The sequence below is a fragment of the Dipodomys merriami genome, unplaced genomic scaffold (genome assembly GCF_024711535.1).
Source record: "Dipodomys merriami isolate MVZ:Mamm:240054 unplaced genomic scaffold, mDipMer1.0.p SCAF_433, whole genome shotgun sequence".
Classification (NCBI taxonomy): domain Eukaryota; kingdom Metazoa; phylum Chordata; class Mammalia; order Rodentia; family Heteromyidae; genus Dipodomys; species Dipodomys merriami.
In genome coordinates this window covers 490,651-510,236 of record NW_027205971.1, presented here as the reverse complement: position 1 = coordinate 510,236, position 19,586 = coordinate 490,651, and the positions used below count along the sequence as shown (strand labels likewise).

At 39.2% G+C, this 19,586-nt stretch overlaps 1 protein-coding gene across 2 annotated transcripts in view; it reads left to right on the top strand.

Moving 5' to 3' along the window:
* LOC138807781 (serine/threonine-protein kinase TAO3) overlaps positions 1-19,586 on the top strand; it is a 134,958-nt gene that overhangs the window by 51,370 nt on the left and 64,002 nt on the right. For both annotated transcript variants that reach the window (XM_069993542.1, XM_069993543.1), the window contains exons 2-3: positions 9,242-9,344; positions 18,885-19,095. In XM_069993542.1, coding sequence (XP_069849643.1) covers positions 18,976-19,095 — 120 coding nt within the window. In that variant the 5' untranslated portion in view covers positions 9,242-9,344; positions 18,885-18,975. The remainder of the gene's footprint in view (positions 1-9,241; positions 9,345-18,884; positions 19,096-19,586) is intronic.

Here is a 19,586-nt window from a genome sequence, read left to right as displayed (position 1 = left end):
GATATTTATCCAGCTCCAAAGAAGTGGAAGTGTTTGTGGGGCGGGCCAAAAATGAAGGACTGAAGCAATACTTAAAAAAGTGTTTCATTATTTCTGGTTGTATAAGGGGGGAGGGAAGAAAGAAGGAAAGAGAGAGATGAGCAAAGAAAAGAAAATCATTAGGCCACTGACACAAAATTATCTAAGGACCGAAAGAACTATAGAATTCAGAAAAAAAACTCTTCAGTATGCTGAAGTTCCCCTCCTTCCCTTCTCTCTTCTCCCCTTCTTCATCCCCTTCCCCTCCCCCCTCTTCACTTCCCCTTCCCTCTCTTCTCCCTTTCCCTCCCCTTCCTTGTCCTCCTTCTTCCCCCTCTCTCTATATACATACATGCATGCATGCATACATACATACATACATTCATTCATACATACCATAGTGTGACTATTACTTTTTAAAGTTGCTTGGTGTCCATTTTTATTTTGGGTGGGTTTTATCTTGGTGAGTCTTTTCTACTATGCTGATCCTCTCCTTTTGTATTCAACCCCCAACCCTCCTCCCATACAATTCGCTCCCAATTATCTCTTTAACCACTTGATTTTCTACTCAGACTTTTGGAAGTTACCGCTCAGACAGATGCTAATTCAGTGCCTTGCCTGCCAGAGTGGGGAGCAGAAGCGAAACTCTCCTGTGCACCCTTGTCTTCTCAGCCTTTGGTTCAATCTTTGAGGCTGCTAAGTAGTGAATACAGAGCTCTGGGCATTCAGATGAGCCACCAGAACATTTGTATTACTAAAGTAGCTGACTCCTTTCTAAAATGTTTTTACAATTTCCTTAACAGCAAAGGAATTGTCTTCCTTGGTTTTGGTGGTGGTTCGCAAGCTGCCTTTCTGAGCCTCCCACAAAAGCATTTTACACCCTGGTAAACCAGCTCTGCCCACTCACCCACTTGATTTGTACATATTAGGTTTAATTGTAGGTTAAGAGAAAAGAAAGTCATAAATACCCACTGGCCTTAGATTACTCTCACCGAAGAAGCTTGCCTCCTCAACAGTCTTGTTGGGATTCACTAAATCACAACTGTCTTTTTTTTTTTTTTGGGTCCAATCATGGGGCCTGAACTCGGCCTGAGCACTGTCCCTCAGCTCTTCAGCTCAAGGCTAGAGCTCTACCACTTGAGCCACAGCGCCATTTCCGGCTTTTTTTCTTTTTGCTTATGTGGTGCTGAGGAATCGAACCCAGGGCCTTGAGCATGCAAGTCAAGCACTCTACCACTGAGCCACCTTCTTCTTTTCTCTAGTAAACAGCTACAAGGATCAAAATTTCAAGTTGTTGTTTAAATACCAATAGTAGAACTCTGTTAATCATGAAATTATGAACAACTTTAGGTATTTTAGAACTATAAGAAGTATTTTGGAACACATTTTGTGCCCCTTTTCATTGGCATTCATATGCTATGATTTCTTGATTTTTAAAAGATGGTCAGTATATTCAGAACTCAGTATAGCTATGAATAGTTGTATGAATCTATATATACAGTGTGGGCATACAGAGTGAAGCAAGCAAATCATCTTCAAAGGTTTAAGAAGACTATAAAATTTTGTCTTAAAGCAGTCTATTTTACTTTTTTAAACTTTTTTTGTTATAATTACCCTTTAAGATTAGTTGTATATATTCCTTCCTTCCTTCCTTCCTACCTTCCTTCCTTCCTTCCTTCCTCCCTTTCCTTCCTTCCTTTCCTTCTTTCTTTCTTTCCTTCTTTCCTTCTTTCCGGTTGTGGGGCCTGAACTCTGGGCCTGGGCACTGACCCTCAGCTGTTCAGCTCAAGGTAGTGCTCAACCACTTGAGCCACAGTGCCACTTACGGCTTTTTCTGTTTATGTGGTGCTGAGGAATTGAACCCAGGGACTCATGCATGCAAGGCAAGCACTTTACCACGGAGCAATCTTCCCAGCCCTAGTCTTATATTTTAAACCAGTGTTGCACATCACACAACAAAAGGGATGAGTACTAAGAAATGCATCATCAGTGGGTGAACAACCTCGAGTATAATTCGTCACACCCAGATGGTATAATCTGTTCCACATCTGGCTATACCCTAGACAGCATGCCACTGTGCTGAGTGTGGTGGACAGTTGTAACAGCATATACTTCTGTAATTCAGCACACCTAAACACACTTGTGTAGACAATTTTGGAAACATTAGACTTCCTTGGTTTTGCATACCACTCTCTGATAATACTCCTCTCTATCTGTACACATGTGTATGCACATGTGTGCATGAATGTGTATGATGCTTCTATGTTGCCCAGGTTAGTCTTGAACTCCTGGGATCAATCATTCCTCCTGCCTCAGCCTCCTGAGAACAATAGAATTCAGGTGTACACCATGGTGCTGGATTATATTCCCTTTTAAAAAAATACAAAGGGAAAAGAAAGTTTGAGAGTAAGAGGTTTAGTCTCTGGTTCAGCTATGAGCAAAACAAATCAGAATGATTACATAGGTAGAATTCAGGCAGTTTGTAGGCTGCATGGAATCCTTTATAATTTAAGTCATTCATGTCTGAAGTCTTTCACAGAATGATTTAGCTGAACATTCAACCAAAGGGGCTAAAGACCTGGCTTGAGCTTTGAATCCCAGTTCTACTGCACACTAACTCTGTGAAGCTGGCCTGCAGGTCTGGATCTGTAAACCGAAATCAATAATAGTAACTCTGCCACAGTGTTGTGCTCAGGCTTAAATGAGGTGTAGTGCCTAGCAGACAGAGTTGCAGGTACAGAATAAATGTTAATGAAGTGATGTGGTGTAAATTATATTAATTCTTACTTTTGTCTGTCCTCTATGCCTAGAGTAGTTTAATATCAGGACTAGTGTGCTTTCTCTTTTCTACTTGTTATAAAATGTCTTCATTTACCACAAGACTACCATTGAATGAATGATCAAAAATCCTAGTAAAAGACTGGATGAAGTCCTATCAATTAATATGTTATATTTTGGGCTTGCTGATGAATGCAAGCCTAATTATGGAATCTAAACTTATTGCAAAGATATCATGTATTAAGACCCTTTGTATGGAAAAATATTACAGAACAGGATTAAAGTTTTGTGCACTGTGTAATCTAGACCTTATTTCACTTTTGTAAAACTAATACATCTAGAGTCTGAGTCCAAAGAGGTTTGTAGATGTTTAAATGGGAGTTATTTCAAATGCCAGTTCATTAAGACATCCAGCTAGTACACTGGGAATGCTGACAGTCTGAAGTTGTTGACATTTGGACATTACATCATTTAATAAAAGCAATAAATCTTCAAAATAAAGGTCAAGTTCATCTTAAGCAGTCTGTAGAAACAGTAATTCAGAGAAGCACATGAAGAAATCATGGTGATGTACATTATAGGAATATTTCCCATGTTATTCCTCTAAAAGGAGAATGCTCTAATAAATTTCAGATGTGAATTAGTAGCCTGCAACAGCTCTTGGCCCACACACAATGTGTCAGCCAGTCTTCTGGACAGTACTGATACAAATAGGACCCCTGCTCTCCATCAGTGCATGTTTCTGATGGGGACATACTCACCCAGACAACCTAAATCCTGTATGCTAAGTACCGTGAGGAAACTAAGCATTTGTAGCACTCTTCTCCAGGGACATAAAAAGAGAAAACGTCTCTGATGTAGGCAGTGCCTTGCGCAGATTCTAGTTCATCAAAAAGGAGACTTCTTTTCTTCTCTTGCTCCCAGGTGAATCTTAGTGTCTGAGGGGAGGATTTTGAGCAGCTGGGGCATCTGGTTAGTAAGTTAGTAAGGATGAGATTGAGGAGCAGATCACAGCAAGGACCTTGGATTTCTGTCTTGAACAGTGTGGATAATGGTGGGCTTAAGCTGGATTTGACCTACAGGGAGACAAGGCTAGTGGAAGTGGAGAGGGTTGATTCCAGTTACAAACAGGTTAAACAGTATTTTAAATCTCATGGTATGTGGAGGATTGATGCTGTGTTGTGTTTTTTAATTATTATTATGTAGTCGGTTGGTTGGTTGGTTTTGCTGTGGTATGGATGAACTGAGGGCCTCATACATGCTGTGAGGCATGCTACTCTGAGCTACATCTCAGCCCCACTTCACTTTATTTCCAAATGTCAAATAAATAACTTGAAGAAACTTCTTTGCATACCTGTAAAGCAAAATAGTTGTATTCACTTATCTTGAGGAGCCATAGACATTTTAGCTTCATATTCAGAGGCAGCATTGTTGAGAGGTCAAATAAATTTAGTCTCTGGAGGATGACTTTTAGTCAAGATTTTGCCCTTAAGTATATCTATCCTAGGAACCTTATTTGTGTGTGGTGGGTTTCACTTATTGGCAGAGACTAAACATAATAAGCAGCTCCATTTCAAAGAATAATACTTTTTACCTAGTTCTTTGAATTATCAATATGTGTGTGAAAAGATTTATTTTTTTAAAAAACCCTGCTATTCTAACTACAAAAAAGGAAAAGAAATACATATTTTAACCACTAGATTAGTAACCATTTTTAATCATCTGAGGAGTTTTTCAGTCTGTTTTTATAGTCTGTTCCGGTCTTCTCTGGAACAAAATACAACAATAGAAATTTATTTGCTCACAGTTTTAAAGGTTAGATATATAAGACCAAGATTCCTAAAGGTTCATTATGTGGTGAGGTATCTTCCTGACCTACAAGTGCTACCTCTAGTACCTTCCCATCTGTCTCCCTTCCTCTTCTCCTAAGCCCCATCAATCGTGTAAGGTAGAACCCCACCCTAAGACCTCAGGAAATCCTCAATCCTCTGCTAAAGTCTGTATCTTCTAAAGCCACCTTTGGAGTTAGTGTTTCAACATGTGATTTGGAGAGTGGCTGGAAAATAAAATTCAGCCCACTGCAGAGGCTAAGGAGCCCCTTTTCCCAAAAAGTCAATACAAACCTCAGTACATACCATGGAACTTTTAACTTTAAAACCAGTAGTGCTAAAGGAACACTGTTCAGGGCAGCAAAGTAGAAACAGGAGAGAAACCATCAAAAACGAATACCAAAAAAGAATTTGCTAATAGCTGTGAAATTTTAGGGGGGAAAATGCATGCTAGATAATCCTTCATTAGCCCTAAGGTTTATTTTGAAAACATTTCTTTCTACCTGTGGTTCTATTATCTCCATGCCTAGATTGTAACCTTGTGGCAAAGAGTCAAGAAATTTATGAATACAGAGTGCTCACAGCATCTTCTTTGCTGTACTGGGGATCAGTGACAGGTACAATTTGCTGAGGCTCAGGGTGTTTATATTCTGGTTTTCTTTTTGACTTAGCTTTTTAGCAATTAAAGACTGTTGGAAATTGAGTCATAAATTGAACTCAGGGTGTGTGTGTATATGTCTGAGTGTGTGTTGGTGTGTGTACGCATGTGCATGCACACATATGTATGTATGAATCTGAATGAAAGATTTTTAAATGGAATAACATGCCAAAATCATACACTTTCCAAGTTGAAATAGAACTTAGAAATTACCTCCACCAGTCTTCCAGCACCAGGAAACTGAAACTTAGAAAAAAATTTAAATGACCTGATCCACACTAAAACCACAGGCTATTTAGAGGCCATTGTAAAATGAGAATCTGAGATACATATGTTTTAGTTCAGAGTTTTTACTATACCATCATGTGCTCTGTGATCAAGATGCAACCTGGACTAGCATGGCCCAAGAACCAGCTCACTGCTGTGAGGCTGCTTAGAAATAACTTGATTAGCCAGGCGCTGGTGGCTCACGCCTGTAATCCTAGCTACTCAGGAGGTTGAGATCTGAGGATCGCGGTTCAAAGCCAGCCCGGGCAGGAGAGACCATGAGACTCCTATTTCCAATAAACAACCAGAAAACCGGAAGTGGTGCTGTAGCTCAAGTGGTAGAGCGCTCGCCTTGAGCTGAAGAGCTGAGGGACAGCGCCCAGGCCCAGAGTTCAAGCCCCACGACCGACCAAAAAAAAAAAAAAAAAAAAAAGAAATAACTTGATTAACCTCCATTCCAAGTTAAAATTCTAATTATAGAAACTGTAATCTACAGACATAGATACATATATAATATATCTTTAATCTACACATATACACATATATGTATCTGTATATACCTATAATTAACTATATATTTATAAATTGACATATCAATTTAAAAGTGAACTAATTTAACATTTTAACTATACCATACAGATATTTAAACATAACTTTTCTTTACAGTGACATGAAGCAAACATCACTGCAATCTTTTAAAAATATAAGGACCTAAATTTTATTACTGATTATTTGTTTAGCCAGTCCTGGGACTTGCACTCTGGGCTTGGGCGCTGTCCCTGAGATCCTTTTCACTCAAGGCTAGCACCCTATCACTTGAACCACAGCACCACTTCCAGCTTTTTCTGAGTAGTTTATTGGAGATAAGAATCTCACAGACTTTTCTGCCTGTGCTGGCTTCAGATTTCAGCCTCCTGAGTAGCTAGTATTACAGGTATGACACACCGGTGCCAACCCCCTGGTAGTTTTAAGTGATTACTTATCTCAATTTTTGGGGCTTAAGGAAGTGATTTTAGCCTTTTGATTATGTATTAAATAGAATGCATGCCTAATTATAGAATATAATATCATACTTAACATGAACCTAGCATTTGCTAGAAGTCAGCTTTTGAAGTGTTCTGTATGAATTTGTCCCTAGCTGCCTCTTCCCTCTAAGTTCTTTGCCTACGTTACCATAGCCTTTTCTTGATCTTTTCTCTTCTTTACAAATGATTCCCAGATCTGTCATAGGTACAAGATTTCCCTGCATGTCTCTACCTGACTGCTATGCTAGTCCTTTAAAGTTTGGTGAAAACATTCAAAGTTCTCTCTGCTTTTTGAAATAGGCAGTATTTTGTCTTTCCAGGCCCCTGCAATGCAATAGTGCACCAGCACCTCTCACTCCTATTGGACTATAACTTAGAACTCATTGATCAACCTTTCTCTCCTTTCCTCCTTCCCTATCATTTCTCCCAGCCTTTGCTAGCTACCATTCTCTGCTTCTGTGAGACCAATTTCCTGGCTTCCACATGTGAATGAGATCTGAGGATTGAGTTACAAAGTCAGTCTGGGCAAGAAAGCCCCTAAGACTCTTACCTCCAATGTAACAACCCAAAAGCCAGAAGTAGAGCTATAGTGCAAGTGGCAGAGTGCTAGCCTTGAGCAAAAACACTAAAGAACAATGCCTAGACCCTTAGTTCAAACCCCAGGTTTAGCACAAGAACGCAAAAAACAAAAAACACCAAAAGACAACTAAACACTTAGGTAAAACATCTTGAAGCTTCTTCTGGGAAGAGGAGAATTATGAGAAATTAAGTTATGTCTATGAAAAGGAATTTATTTGATTACTATTGTTGGAGGGTTTCCATTTCTGAGAATAAAAGAGTAAAGAACACTATTTTAATTGCATGTCTGATGAAATCTACTCTTCAGCTAGCTGTGTTGTTGAGTTGGCTCAAGGGCCCAAGACTTGAAAGACTACATTCTTGGCACAGTTCTAAGTCTTCACTATAAATGTAATACTTGGGGTTACCAGAGGTTAACGGAGAGGAAAGAAAATTATTTTGTGCATATTATTTCAGTTAATTCTGTTATCCTGTTGAAAGGAAAAATATCTCTGTTCATGTTTTAGGAGAAGGATAAATTTGAATTTTCAATTTCAAAAGTAGAATTGAGGAAGAGGCGCTGTGGCTCAAGTGGTAGAGCGCTCGCCTTGAGCTGAAGAGCTGAGGGACAGCGGCCAGGCCCAGAGTTCAAGCCCAACAGCTGACAGAAAAATAAAAGTAAAATTGAAAAGAAGAAAAGATTTCCCTAGGGTTTTATGGATTGTATACTATATAAAAATACTATAGAGACAAGCTAGGTGCCAGTGACTCACTTCTATAATCCTAGATACTCAGGAGGCTGAGATCTGAGGATTGCAATTCAAAGCCAGCTGGGGCAGAAAAGTCCATGAAACTCTTATCTCCCAGTAAGTACTTTAAAAAGCCAGAAGTGGAGAAGTGGCTCGAGTGTAGAGTGCTAGCCTTGAGCAAAAATGCTAAGGAACGGCACCCAGGCCCTGAGTTAAAATCCCAGTACTGACACAAAAATGAATAAATAAACATAGAGTCAAACAATTCTACACACTGGTACATACTCAAGAGGAATGCTAACATTCGCCCCCACAAAAACTTGTGCATCAATGATTATGGCAGCATGGTCTACAATAGCCAAAAACAAGAAAGAGTTCATAGGTCCACCAACTGGTGGATGGTTGGATGAATTAAATATGGAATATTTATATAGTTAAGTGTTACTTAGCAGTGACCAGTAGTAAAACAATCATACTTTACATGATGCAGGTGCATAGATGAACTTTGAAATCATTACACTAAGTGAAAGAAGTTGATCACAAAACCACAGATCCTGGATAATTCTGTTCTCATGAAATATCCAGAACAGGCCAATCTACAGAGATAGAAAGCAGATTCATGTTTGCTTAGGACTGGGGGACGGGTAGGAGGGTAATGGCTAAAGGGTTTCTTTGTGGTCATGATGAATATACTTTAAATATAACTGATAATGGTACATATCTGTAAATATACTAAAAAACCGAGCTGTTCAGTTTAAATGAGATTATACGTGTGTGAATTATATTTCAATAAAGCAGTTTATAAAGTAACTTAGGGAGAGATCCAAGGGTCCATCAAAATATAGACTTACATATGTAACCTACTCTGAAGAGTACTGATAATTGTGGATTTAAAACTGAAGCAAAGGGACAAAGTGAGAGGTTTCATAAATGAAGTGATGTTTAGGTGGCCTAGGAGGGTGGTTGGAATTTGGACACTGTAGACAGAGGAACCATACAAGAAAAGATGAAGTTTGATATGACTTGTGAAATGTATATGAACAACGAACAGACTCATTGTACCACTGGATTGGAGCCACCTCTGAATGTCTATGAGGTAACTGTTCTGTGTTCTATAGGAAGGAGGGAGACCTTGAAGCATTTTGAGCAGAGTTAGGGCATCATCTGAACTGAACTTCAGGAGGATGATCATGTGACTTGTGTTTTTAAGACGTTGCCTGGGCTGGCCTGAAACTCCTGAGCGCAAATGATTTCCTACACCCCATTCCCACCCTTCTTAATAACTGGGACTATAACAGTGCACCACTAAGCTTTGATTTTGTGTCTTTAATGCTGTATTTCTCTCTTTTCCCTCCATAGGTACACATAAAATACAAAAGACAGAAGTTACAAAGGAAGAATAAGATACTGCTGCTACAATGCATTTGAGCCAGATGGTGTATCTTGTGCCACACTCAAAAAGGTATGGTGAAGAGGTTTGTGACTTAGGTTTATCTAAACATAGGACCTAATTATATATTCTGGATTTTCTGAATTAATTTTATTTGCAAGAAAAATAAAAGAGTAAGTAAGAATATAAATAAAAGTAGGATAGAATATTTTATGAACGGCTTCAAATTATTTCCTAATAGATTTTCATTATTCTTACTCCTGACCACATAGAGAAGAAATAACTTAAAGGAAATAGCTTACTTAAAGTTTCTTCTTTTTTTGTTGTTGCTCGTGTGACTTGAACTCAGGGCCTGGGCACTGTCTCTGAGCTTTTTCACTCAAGGCTAGCATGCTACCACTTTTTTTTTTTTCATGCTATCACTTTGAACCACAGTGCTACTTCTGATTTTATGGTGGTTAACTGCTGATATAACTGCCCAGGTTGGCTTCACACTGTGATCCTCAGATCTCAGACTCCTGATGAGCTAGGATTACAAGTGTGAGCCACTGGCACCTAGCTTTACTTAAAGTTTATTGGTTCCAATTATCAAATTGTTTTCCAGAAATATATATGTAGCCTTTTTGGTTTTAATACTTTATTGTTAGATTTTGAAATCTAAATGCTTTCTTTGTGAGTCAGCCTTCTGAGACCATAATGAAATACCTGAGATAATAAACTTACACAGAGAAAAGGTTTACTACTTTGGCTCACAGTGATTGAAGGTTTTGTTCCATGATGGATTGGACCCATGGCTGGAGTGCCTCATGGAGCAGAGCTTCCCACCTCATGACCATGAAGCAATGGAGGAAATGACAAATGAGCAGGGTACTTAGATGCCCTTGTAGGGCACCCCAATGACCTACAGACCTCCCACAAGGCCTCTTACATTCCACTGTTTCCCCATAGCCCCACCTTGGGTACTAAGCCTGTAGCCTGGGTTTTAAGGGACATCTAGGGTCCACACCAGATCAGTTTCATGTCACTTCTCTAGTTACACAAGGAATCGAAGTTTCACGAAAAATTTTCCAAATACAGATAAGCAAAAAAAAGAAAATGAGTTATCTGAAATCACAATACTTTTTTTTTAAAGCTAAAACTCAAACTGCAGAGCACTTCAAGTGTGGGTGACATTGTCCAAGAAAAAATGTACTCTTTACCTGACTTACGTAGCTGTAACCCCTCTCTGTACATCACCTGTATAATAACAAGAAAAAAACATTAAAAAAGAAAGAAATCCAAGCTTGTAGGCTGAAGAAGCTACACTTTCCTTGTTCACTATCACCACTTTCTGTGCTCAGCCTGCTTCCATTAACCTCTTCTGCTAAAGCAGGATAAGCAAACATGAGCCCTTCCCACTGGGAGAGCCCCCACCCCCTCCCAGGGGCATCACTAGGTCAGGGCACATGGTGCTCCATCCCTCTCAGCAACAGATGAAAGTGACTGCTTCCTTCTGTACTTGCCAAAAAAATAGATTTGCACTATGATCTTGCCAAATTGGCATGTACAATCAAATGCCTTGTAAGTTTGTGCTTCTTTGATTATTAGTGTAGTTACATGTATTTGATACATTAAGGAGAGCTATTTCTCTTTTGAATTTCTTATTTATAGCTCTTGAGTTGGAGGGAACATGTATGTGTATGTAGATATGTGTACATCTATAATATTAAGAAAAATTTAACTGGTATGTATTTTGCAAGGATTTTCTCACTTTAGTTGCCTTTCACTTTAATAAATGCATACTTCTATCAGATAGATAGATAGATAGATAGATAGATAGATAGATAGATAGATAGATAGATAGATATTAAAGCTGATTTTGGTGAAGATAATAAACCTTTCATTCCCCAAAACTTCCTCACACCCCTCTTTAGTCCCTCTTTACCCTCTCACAGCCGCCTTGTCCTAGCCAGCCACTGAAGCTCTGCCTCTTTGTTGGTATATCTTAGAATTTCATATCACTGACATCATGAAGAATGTACTGGCTTTTTACCTGACTCCCTGACTAGGCATGGCCGGTTTGCAGCTGACCATGTTGTAGCATGCACCAGTCAGTCCCTTGACGGCTGCTGCATTCCATCGCGTGCTTGCTCACCCATTTGTTGATGGACATCTGGACTGCTTCCAGTTCTGGCTATTAAAAAAAAATAGACTGTGAACATGGGTGTGAAGGGTTTCCTGGGTGAATCCAAGTGGAATACCTACAAGTGTGTAACTTTTTAAGTGTTTTGCTCAAGTGACTGACTACTTTACATTCCTGCCTGCAATGTATGAGAGATCCAGTTAATGTAGGCCAAATCTGTTTTGGTTAGGTTTTGGGTGCTTGAACTCTGGGCCTGGGCGCTGTCCCTGAGCTGCTTTTGCTCAAGGTGAGCACTCTGCCCCTTGAGCCACAACACTACTCTGGCTTTTTTTTTTTTTTTTTTTTTTTTTTTGGTCGGTCGTGGTGCTTGAACTCTGGGCTTGGGCACTGTCCCTGCACTCTTCAGTTCAAGGTGAGCGTTCTACCACTTGAGCCACAGTGCCACTTCCGGTTTTCTAGTGGTTTATTGGAGATAAGAGTCTCATGGACTCCTACCCGGGCTGTCTTTGAACTGTGATCCTCAGATCTCAGCCTCCTGAGTAGCTAGGATTACAGGCGTGAGCCACCGGCGCCCAGCTTACTCTGGCTTTTTTGAGTAGTTTATGGGACTTTCCTGCCTAGGCTGGCTTTGAACCGCTATCCTCAGATCTTGGCCTCCTGAGTAGCTAGGATTACAGGCCTGAGCCCTGACACCTGGATTTTTTTTTTTTTTAATGCTAGCCATTCTAATAAGTGTATAGCAACTCCTCACCTCACCATTGTTTCCCTAATGAATAGTGATGTTTATAATCTTTTTAAAATTAGGTTATTATTTCTGAGTTTTGCCAATTTTCTATATTTTCTGGATATAGTCTGTTTTGAGATAGGTTTGGTAAAGGTTTTTCCCCAATAACTTGCCTGGCTTTTTAATTTTGTTTTATTATTTTAAGTATTTGTACAAATGGGTTTCAACTCCATGTCATTTATGAGTACAATGTACCTTGATTAGTACTACCCCTGCCATCAGCCCCCCTCTAAGTTGCCTCTCTTTTTATTCTCCTAAGTGCCTTAAAAAAGCAGATGTTTTCAATTTTGTGCATTTTGCCTTGTATGCCTTTGGCTTTTGGTTCTGATATCAGGAGGTAGGCAAGCCTCATAGGCTGAGACATAGTCATATAAATTGGAACAATCATCCATTTCAATTTTCTACAAGAATTGTATAGAATTGGAGATATTCCCTAGATTCGTGTTAGAAAGCCATCTGAGCCTGGTATTTTCTCTGCAGGAATACTTCAAGTTACAAATTCAATTACTTTAATAGATACAAGCTTATGTAGATTATCTTTTTGTGGAGCAAGCTACAGTGCTTTGTGTCTTTTGAAGTATTTGTCTCTCGTAAGTTAATGAACTTACTTGTATAATATTGTTCCTCATAGCCCCTGATCTTCTGGTATCTGAACAGTCTGTACTGATGTCTCTTCTCTCATTCCTGACTTCCAATTTTAAATTTTATGATTTTTTACATGTTTGTATGACTCTCATATAGTCAATCTGGTAAAAAATGTACAAGTATGATTATTCTCAACAAATTGACTTTGCTTTCATTTATTTTCTTCTTCAGTTTTCTCTGGCTTATCTTTAATTGATTTTTGGCTTTAATCTTTTTTGGTATGATTATATTTTATTTTATTTTTTTACTGTGAAAATACTGTACAGAGGGGTTACAATTACATGGGCAAGATAATGAGTACATTTCTTATCAAGCATTGTAGTCTCCTCCTTTGTTTTCCCATCCCTTCCCATCCTCCCTCCCCCCCCTTTAATCTTTATTATTTTCTCTGTTCACTTTAGTCTTAACTTGCTTTTTTTCTCTTGGTTTTTGTTGTTGTTGTTTTAATTGTGCAATTTGAGGACTTGAGACCTTTCTTCCTTTTCAAATCTACAATCTAGTGCCCTAGATTTCCTTGTTAAGTCAGCTTCAACAGCCTCACACAAAGTCTGACACATTGTACTTAGATTGTCATTCAGATAAAACTGCATTCTAATTCCTCTTTTGATTTGTTCTTGACCCATTGATTATTTTTAAATGTGTTGTTTAATTTCATTATATTTGGAATTGTTCAGGTATCAATTATAGGTATCTATTTAAATCCATTATTTTAAATATGTACTCACTATGCCTTATGTCCTTTTAACATGCTGGGTCTTCTTTCATGGCCCAGAATACAACATGAATGTTCTGTGTGAACTTGAAAAGAATGTGTATTCTGTTGCTGTTGACAGAGTTCTGTTGTAATTGGTTGATAATGTTAAGATCTATGTCCTTACTGATTCCTGTCAATGGTTGAGAGTAGTATATTGAAACCTCTGTGTATTTGTATATTTTGCATGTTATAGATTTTTGTGTTTGTATATTATGGATTTGTACATTTCTCCTTACATTTTCTTTTTTGTTGTTGTTGGTGGTGGTGGTGGTCGTCATTGTGGGGCTTGAACTCTGGGCCTGGGTACTGTCCCTCAGCTCTTCAGCTCAAAGCCAGCACTCTATCACTTGAGCCACAGCCCCACTTCCAGTTTTCTGGTGGTTTATTGGAGATGAGAGTCTCACAGACTTCCTGCCCAGGCTAGCTTTGAACTACAATCCTCAGATGTCGGCCTCATGAGTAGCTAGGATTACAGACGTGAGCCACCAGTGCCCGGCTTTTTTTTTTTTTTTTTTCCAGTCATGGGGCTTGAATTCTGGGCCTGGGCACTATCCCTCAGCTCTTCAGCTCAAGGCAAGCACTCTACCACTTGAGCCACAGCACCACTTCTGGCTTTTTCTGCTTATGTGGTGCTGAGAAATCGTACCCAGGCCTTAGGCATGCAAGGCAAGCACTTTACCAGTGAGCCACCTTCCCCATACATTTTCATTTTTAACCATATATTTTAAAACGTGTTACTAAATGCATAAACATTTAAGATTATTATGTCCTTTTGGTGAAATAATTGATCTCTTTATCAGTGTAAAACAACCTTCATTATCAATACTAATATGCTTGGAAATCTTTATCTTATGTTAGTATAGCTAGCTCAGCTCCCTTTTGGTTAGTGTTTATATCTTTTTTTTTTTTTTTGCGTCCTGTCGTGGGGCCTGAACTCTGGGCCTGGGCGCTGTCCCTCAGCTCTTCAGCTCAAGGCTAGTGCTCTACCACTTGAGCCACAGTACCACTTCCAGCTTTTTTCTTTTTGCTTATGTGGTGCTGAGGAATCGAACTCAGGGCCTCAGGCATGCAAGGCAAGCGCTCTACCACTGAGCCAACTTCCCAGCCCCGGTGTTTATATCTTTTCCCTTTTAGTTATGTTATACAGAAATAATTTCACCCTTGTAGGTCCTGCTTTTTAAAATTTGTTAGAAATCAGAGTCTAAGATTTAGTTCAGAAGGAATTATTCCTAATGCTGAGTTCGGACTTTTCTGAATACTATCACCAGTGCCCATGAATTAGAGATTCCCTGTCCTGGCTAGTGAGAACAGCCCTTTGTGAGCACCAGGTGTTGTTTTCTCTCTTCTTTTCAGGAGATATTTTTCTGAACTAGGGCCTCTTCTCACATGCTTCACTAATTTCTGCTCACCTGAAGATTTGAAGGGAAGTCCTGCAGATCCCCAAACCCTGTTTTTCTACCTGTGAACTCAAGTTACCACAGTCACCTAATTCTTACCTTAGTCTCAAACTAAAGAGTCTACTAGCCTCCTTGGCAATCCCTTAGTACCATGGTTTGGAACCTCTCCCAGGACATGAAGCTAGGACAGATGTTGCTTCTATCATTTGTTTTTCTTACATCAGGGATCTTTATCCTTTGCCTAATATCCCATTTCTTGAAGTACTATATTCATTTATTTCTGATGGCAAATAATAAGTCTAGTCCCTGTTGCTCTACCTTTGCTAGAAACAGAACTCCCTTCATTATATTTTTTCAACATAAAGGAGTTATTCATTACATGTAGTCAAGCTTATTGATTATAGTTTATAACTTTGGTCCCTAGTATATTGTTTACTAATTAAGTATTAACTTGCAGTTTTTTTCCTAGAAATTTCTATGATCTGATTTTTACATTTAAATATTGGTAGCTTCAAAAATCAGTCGGTTCTGTAGTATGACATTAGCAATCTATGTTTTCCATCTAAATCATAATCCACAGTATATTTAGCATTATCATTGAAACCAAAACATTCAGAAGTTTAAAATACAATTTGATGATTGAAAAGATGTTTGTTCTCATAAATTTAGATCATATATCCTTCTGTTTTCCTGAAGGCAATCTCATACTTTGCTTTTAAGCATTGTCTCCAAAAGGCATGTCTTTGATTAAATCTTTGTTCCTCTTTCCTGTTCTTTGATATAAACAGTGAAGGCAAAAAATACTTTGTGAGTTTTCAGTTTGTACTCTCAGCTACCTGTCTGACAGGCAGACTTAGATTACTTCTCTAAGAGTCCTGATGAGGTGCCTTTGTACTCGCTCATTGGTACTCATGACTTGGCAGGACCTCTGCCCAGGATGGCAGGTGCAGTGTTGGCAGGGACATCCTTTTTCCTATTTAAAGCCTTCAGGGACCTGTTACCCTCAGGATACAATCCAAATTTCTTAATACGGTTTAAAAGGCCTTTTGTGATTTTCCTTGGCTTAATACCAGCTGTGTGTTTTCTCCTTCCAGCTCTCCCATCCATCCATATTAAATGAACTACATTTATTTTCCCTAAAAGGGCATGCTTTTTCACTTCTAGGTCATAAACAGGCCAAGTCAGTCTCTTGCATCCTTACATTAAAACAGTTCAAGCTTTCTTCATAAAAGCCATCAGTGACAACCATTGTGTCATTCCTGTCATTGTAACTTAATGTCTGTCACCCCATTTGACTGGAAACCCTTTAAGGACCAGGACTACATCCCAATCTGTCTCCAACACCTGTCCCAATAGAGCATGTGGCAAGTAGTAAGTGATTCCAGAGTGAAAGAATGAGTTGGGTTGAGGGGTGGTGGTGAAGAGGCTGCTGAGCTACCCATGCTAATGAATTAACTAGACAGATATAGGGAATGATATGCATTGTCACTCAAAGCTATTATTGTGTTACAAGGGGAGAAACATCTCTTAGTACTGTCTTTTACTCTTTTAATTGATCACCTTTTTCTCTTCTAGTGAAGCTCACTGGCTCATGTTTTGAGAAAGTAGTCTTATTGGCCAACAGCCAGATATATAGCTTAGTTAGCTAATGGGTTAAGGAAGAAACACTGACTGTACTATGTAAGTGCAAATGTAGAAATAAAAACCATGTGTGTAGCTGGGGGCTGATGGCTCACACCTGTAATCCTAGCTTCTCAGGAGCCTGAGATCTGAGGATTAAAGTTCAAAGCCAGTTCAGGCAGGGAAGTCCATGAGATTCTTATCTCCAATGAACCATCAGAGAACTGGAAGTGGAGTGTGGCTCAAAGTGGTAGATTGCTCAAAATGGTAGAAATAGCTCAGGGACAGCACCCATACTATGACTATTAGCCCCATGACTGACAAAAAAAAGATCATGTGTGTGAGCCAGGTACTGGTGGCATATGTTTATAATACTAGCTACTTATAAGTCTGAGATCTGAGGATCATCATTTGAAGCCAGCCCAGGCAGGACAGTCCCATGAGACTCTTTTTTAAAAATCAATTTTGTTTATCTTTATTTATATTGTACCAAGGAATTGGATGCAGGGCCTCATGCTTGCTAAGCAAGCACTCTATCACTAAGCCATATTCCCAGCCATATATAATTTTATTTTCATTTTTATTTTTGGTCAGTCATAGGGCTTGAACTCATGGCCTGGGCATTGTCCCTGAGCTCTTTTGCTCAAGACTAGCACTCTACCACTTTGAGCCACAGTGCCACCTCCCCTGTGAGACTCTTATCTCCAATTAAGCAACAAAAAAAAGCAGAAAGTGGCACTGTGGCTCACATGGTTAGGTGCTAGCCTTAAGCCAAAAGGCCCTGAGTTCAAGCCCCAGGACTAGCACCAAAAAATAAATTATATATATATATGCAATTGCGTGATTTTGAGCAAGATTCCAGAACCTTGCAGTCATCACCACAATCGGGTCACATTTCATCATTCTGAAGGAAAACCTCAGACCCTTTGGCTGTTGTTCTCCAAACCCTCCTAGGAAACAGTAATCTATTTTCTGTCTCTGTGAGTTTATATATTTGGGAAATTTTATTTTTATTTTTATTTTTTTTTTTTTTTTTTTGTCGGTCGTGGGGCTTGAACTCTGGGCCTGGGCGCTGTCCCTCAGCTCTTCAGCTCAAGGCGAGCGCTCTACCACTTGAGCTACAGCGCCACTTCCGGTTTTCTGGTGGTTTATTGGAGATAGGAGTCTCACAGTCTCTCCTGCCCGGGCTGGCTTTGAACCGCGATCCTCAGATCTCAGCCTCCTGAGTAGCTAGGATTACAGGCGTGAGCCACCAGCGCCCGGCTATTTGGGAAATTTTATTAAATGGAGTCATTCAAAGTGTAATCTCTTATGGCTGGCTTGTTTCACTTAGCATAATGTTTACACAATTCATTCGTGTTATAGCAAATACCAATACTTTATTCCCTTTTATAGCTAAGTAATATTCCATTGTATGGATATGCCACAGCTTGTTTATTTGTTAACCAGTTAATAGACATTTGGATTGTTTTCACCTTCTGGCCATTATGAACAATATTGTTACAAGCATTAGTGCACAAGGTTTGGGGTAGACATATATCTTCACTTCCCTTGGGTATAAACCAAGAATAGAATATCTGGGTTAATTGTCAATGTGATACAACTCAGTGTTTAAGTTTTGGTGGAATTCATGTTGTTTTCCAGAATGTCTGTCATTTAATACTTGTTCTCTCCAGCATTTTTGGACAGTTCTAACTTTTCCACATCCTCATCTAAATATACATATATATGTGTGTGTGTATATATACATATATCTGTGTGTGTGCATATATATATATATAGTCATGGAGCTTTATCTCTGGGCCTGGGCACTGTCCCTTAGCTCTTCAGCTCAATGTAAGTGCTCTACCACTAGAGTCACAGCACCACTTCTGGTTTTTGGTGGTTAATTGGAGATAAGAATCTCACTGACTTTCCTGTCTGGGCTGGCTTTGAACCACGATCCTCATATCTCAGCCATCTGAGTAGCTAGGATTACAGGTGTGAGCCACTGGCACTCGGCTTATACTTATATTCTTGATGATAGCCATTCTGGAGAGTATGAAGAAGTGTCTGTTTGACATTTTACTTTTAATTTTCTAATACACTAATAATACTGGGCATCATTACATGTGCTAATGTCATTTGTGTATCTTTGTATAGAAATGTTTATCTAAACACTTGGTCTATTTTTCATTTCGGCAGCTTTGTCATTTTAATACTGAATTGTAAACCCCCAATAACTTTAATATTAATTTGTATTTATAATGACTTATAAATTATCTAATTGAACACTTATTTTTTACTATAGATACTGAAGATTTGTAAACACTCAGAGCTGTCAATGAGAGATACAACTGACTGGGGTATTGGAAAGCAAAGCCATTGCAGGAGTGGCCACCATGCGTAAAGGGGTACCAAAGGACCCAGAGATTGCTGATCTGTTCTACAAAGATGACCCTGAAGAACTCTTTATTGGTTTGCATGAAATTGGACATGGAAGTTTTGGAGCAGTGTATTTTGTAAGTACCTAAAAACAGTCATTCAGGACTTGGAATGTTGCTTAGTGATAGAACGCTTTCCTAGCATGCATAAAGCCTTAGTTTTGATTCCTCAGCACCACAAAAACAGAAAAGCTGGATGTGGCACTGTGGCTCACGTGGAAGAGCACTAGCCTTGAACAAAAGAAGCTCAGGGACAGTGCCCAGATCCTGAATTCAAGCCCCAGGACTGGCCAAAAAAAAATGTGTGTGTGTGTGTGTGTGTGTGTGTGTGTGTGTGTGTGTGTGTGTGTGTGTGTGTGTGTGTGTGTGTGTGTGTGTGTGTGTGTGTGTGTGTGTGTGTGTGTGTGTGTGTGTGTGTGTGTGTGTGTGTGTGTGTGTGTGTGTGTGTGTGTGTGTACTTACATTCAGAAAAGGATAAAGAGAAACTGTTTTCTGAGAACAGTTGAGATATGAAGTTGCTCCACTTAGAGCATCTCTAAACAGTGGCACTGAACTCTGAGGATATTATT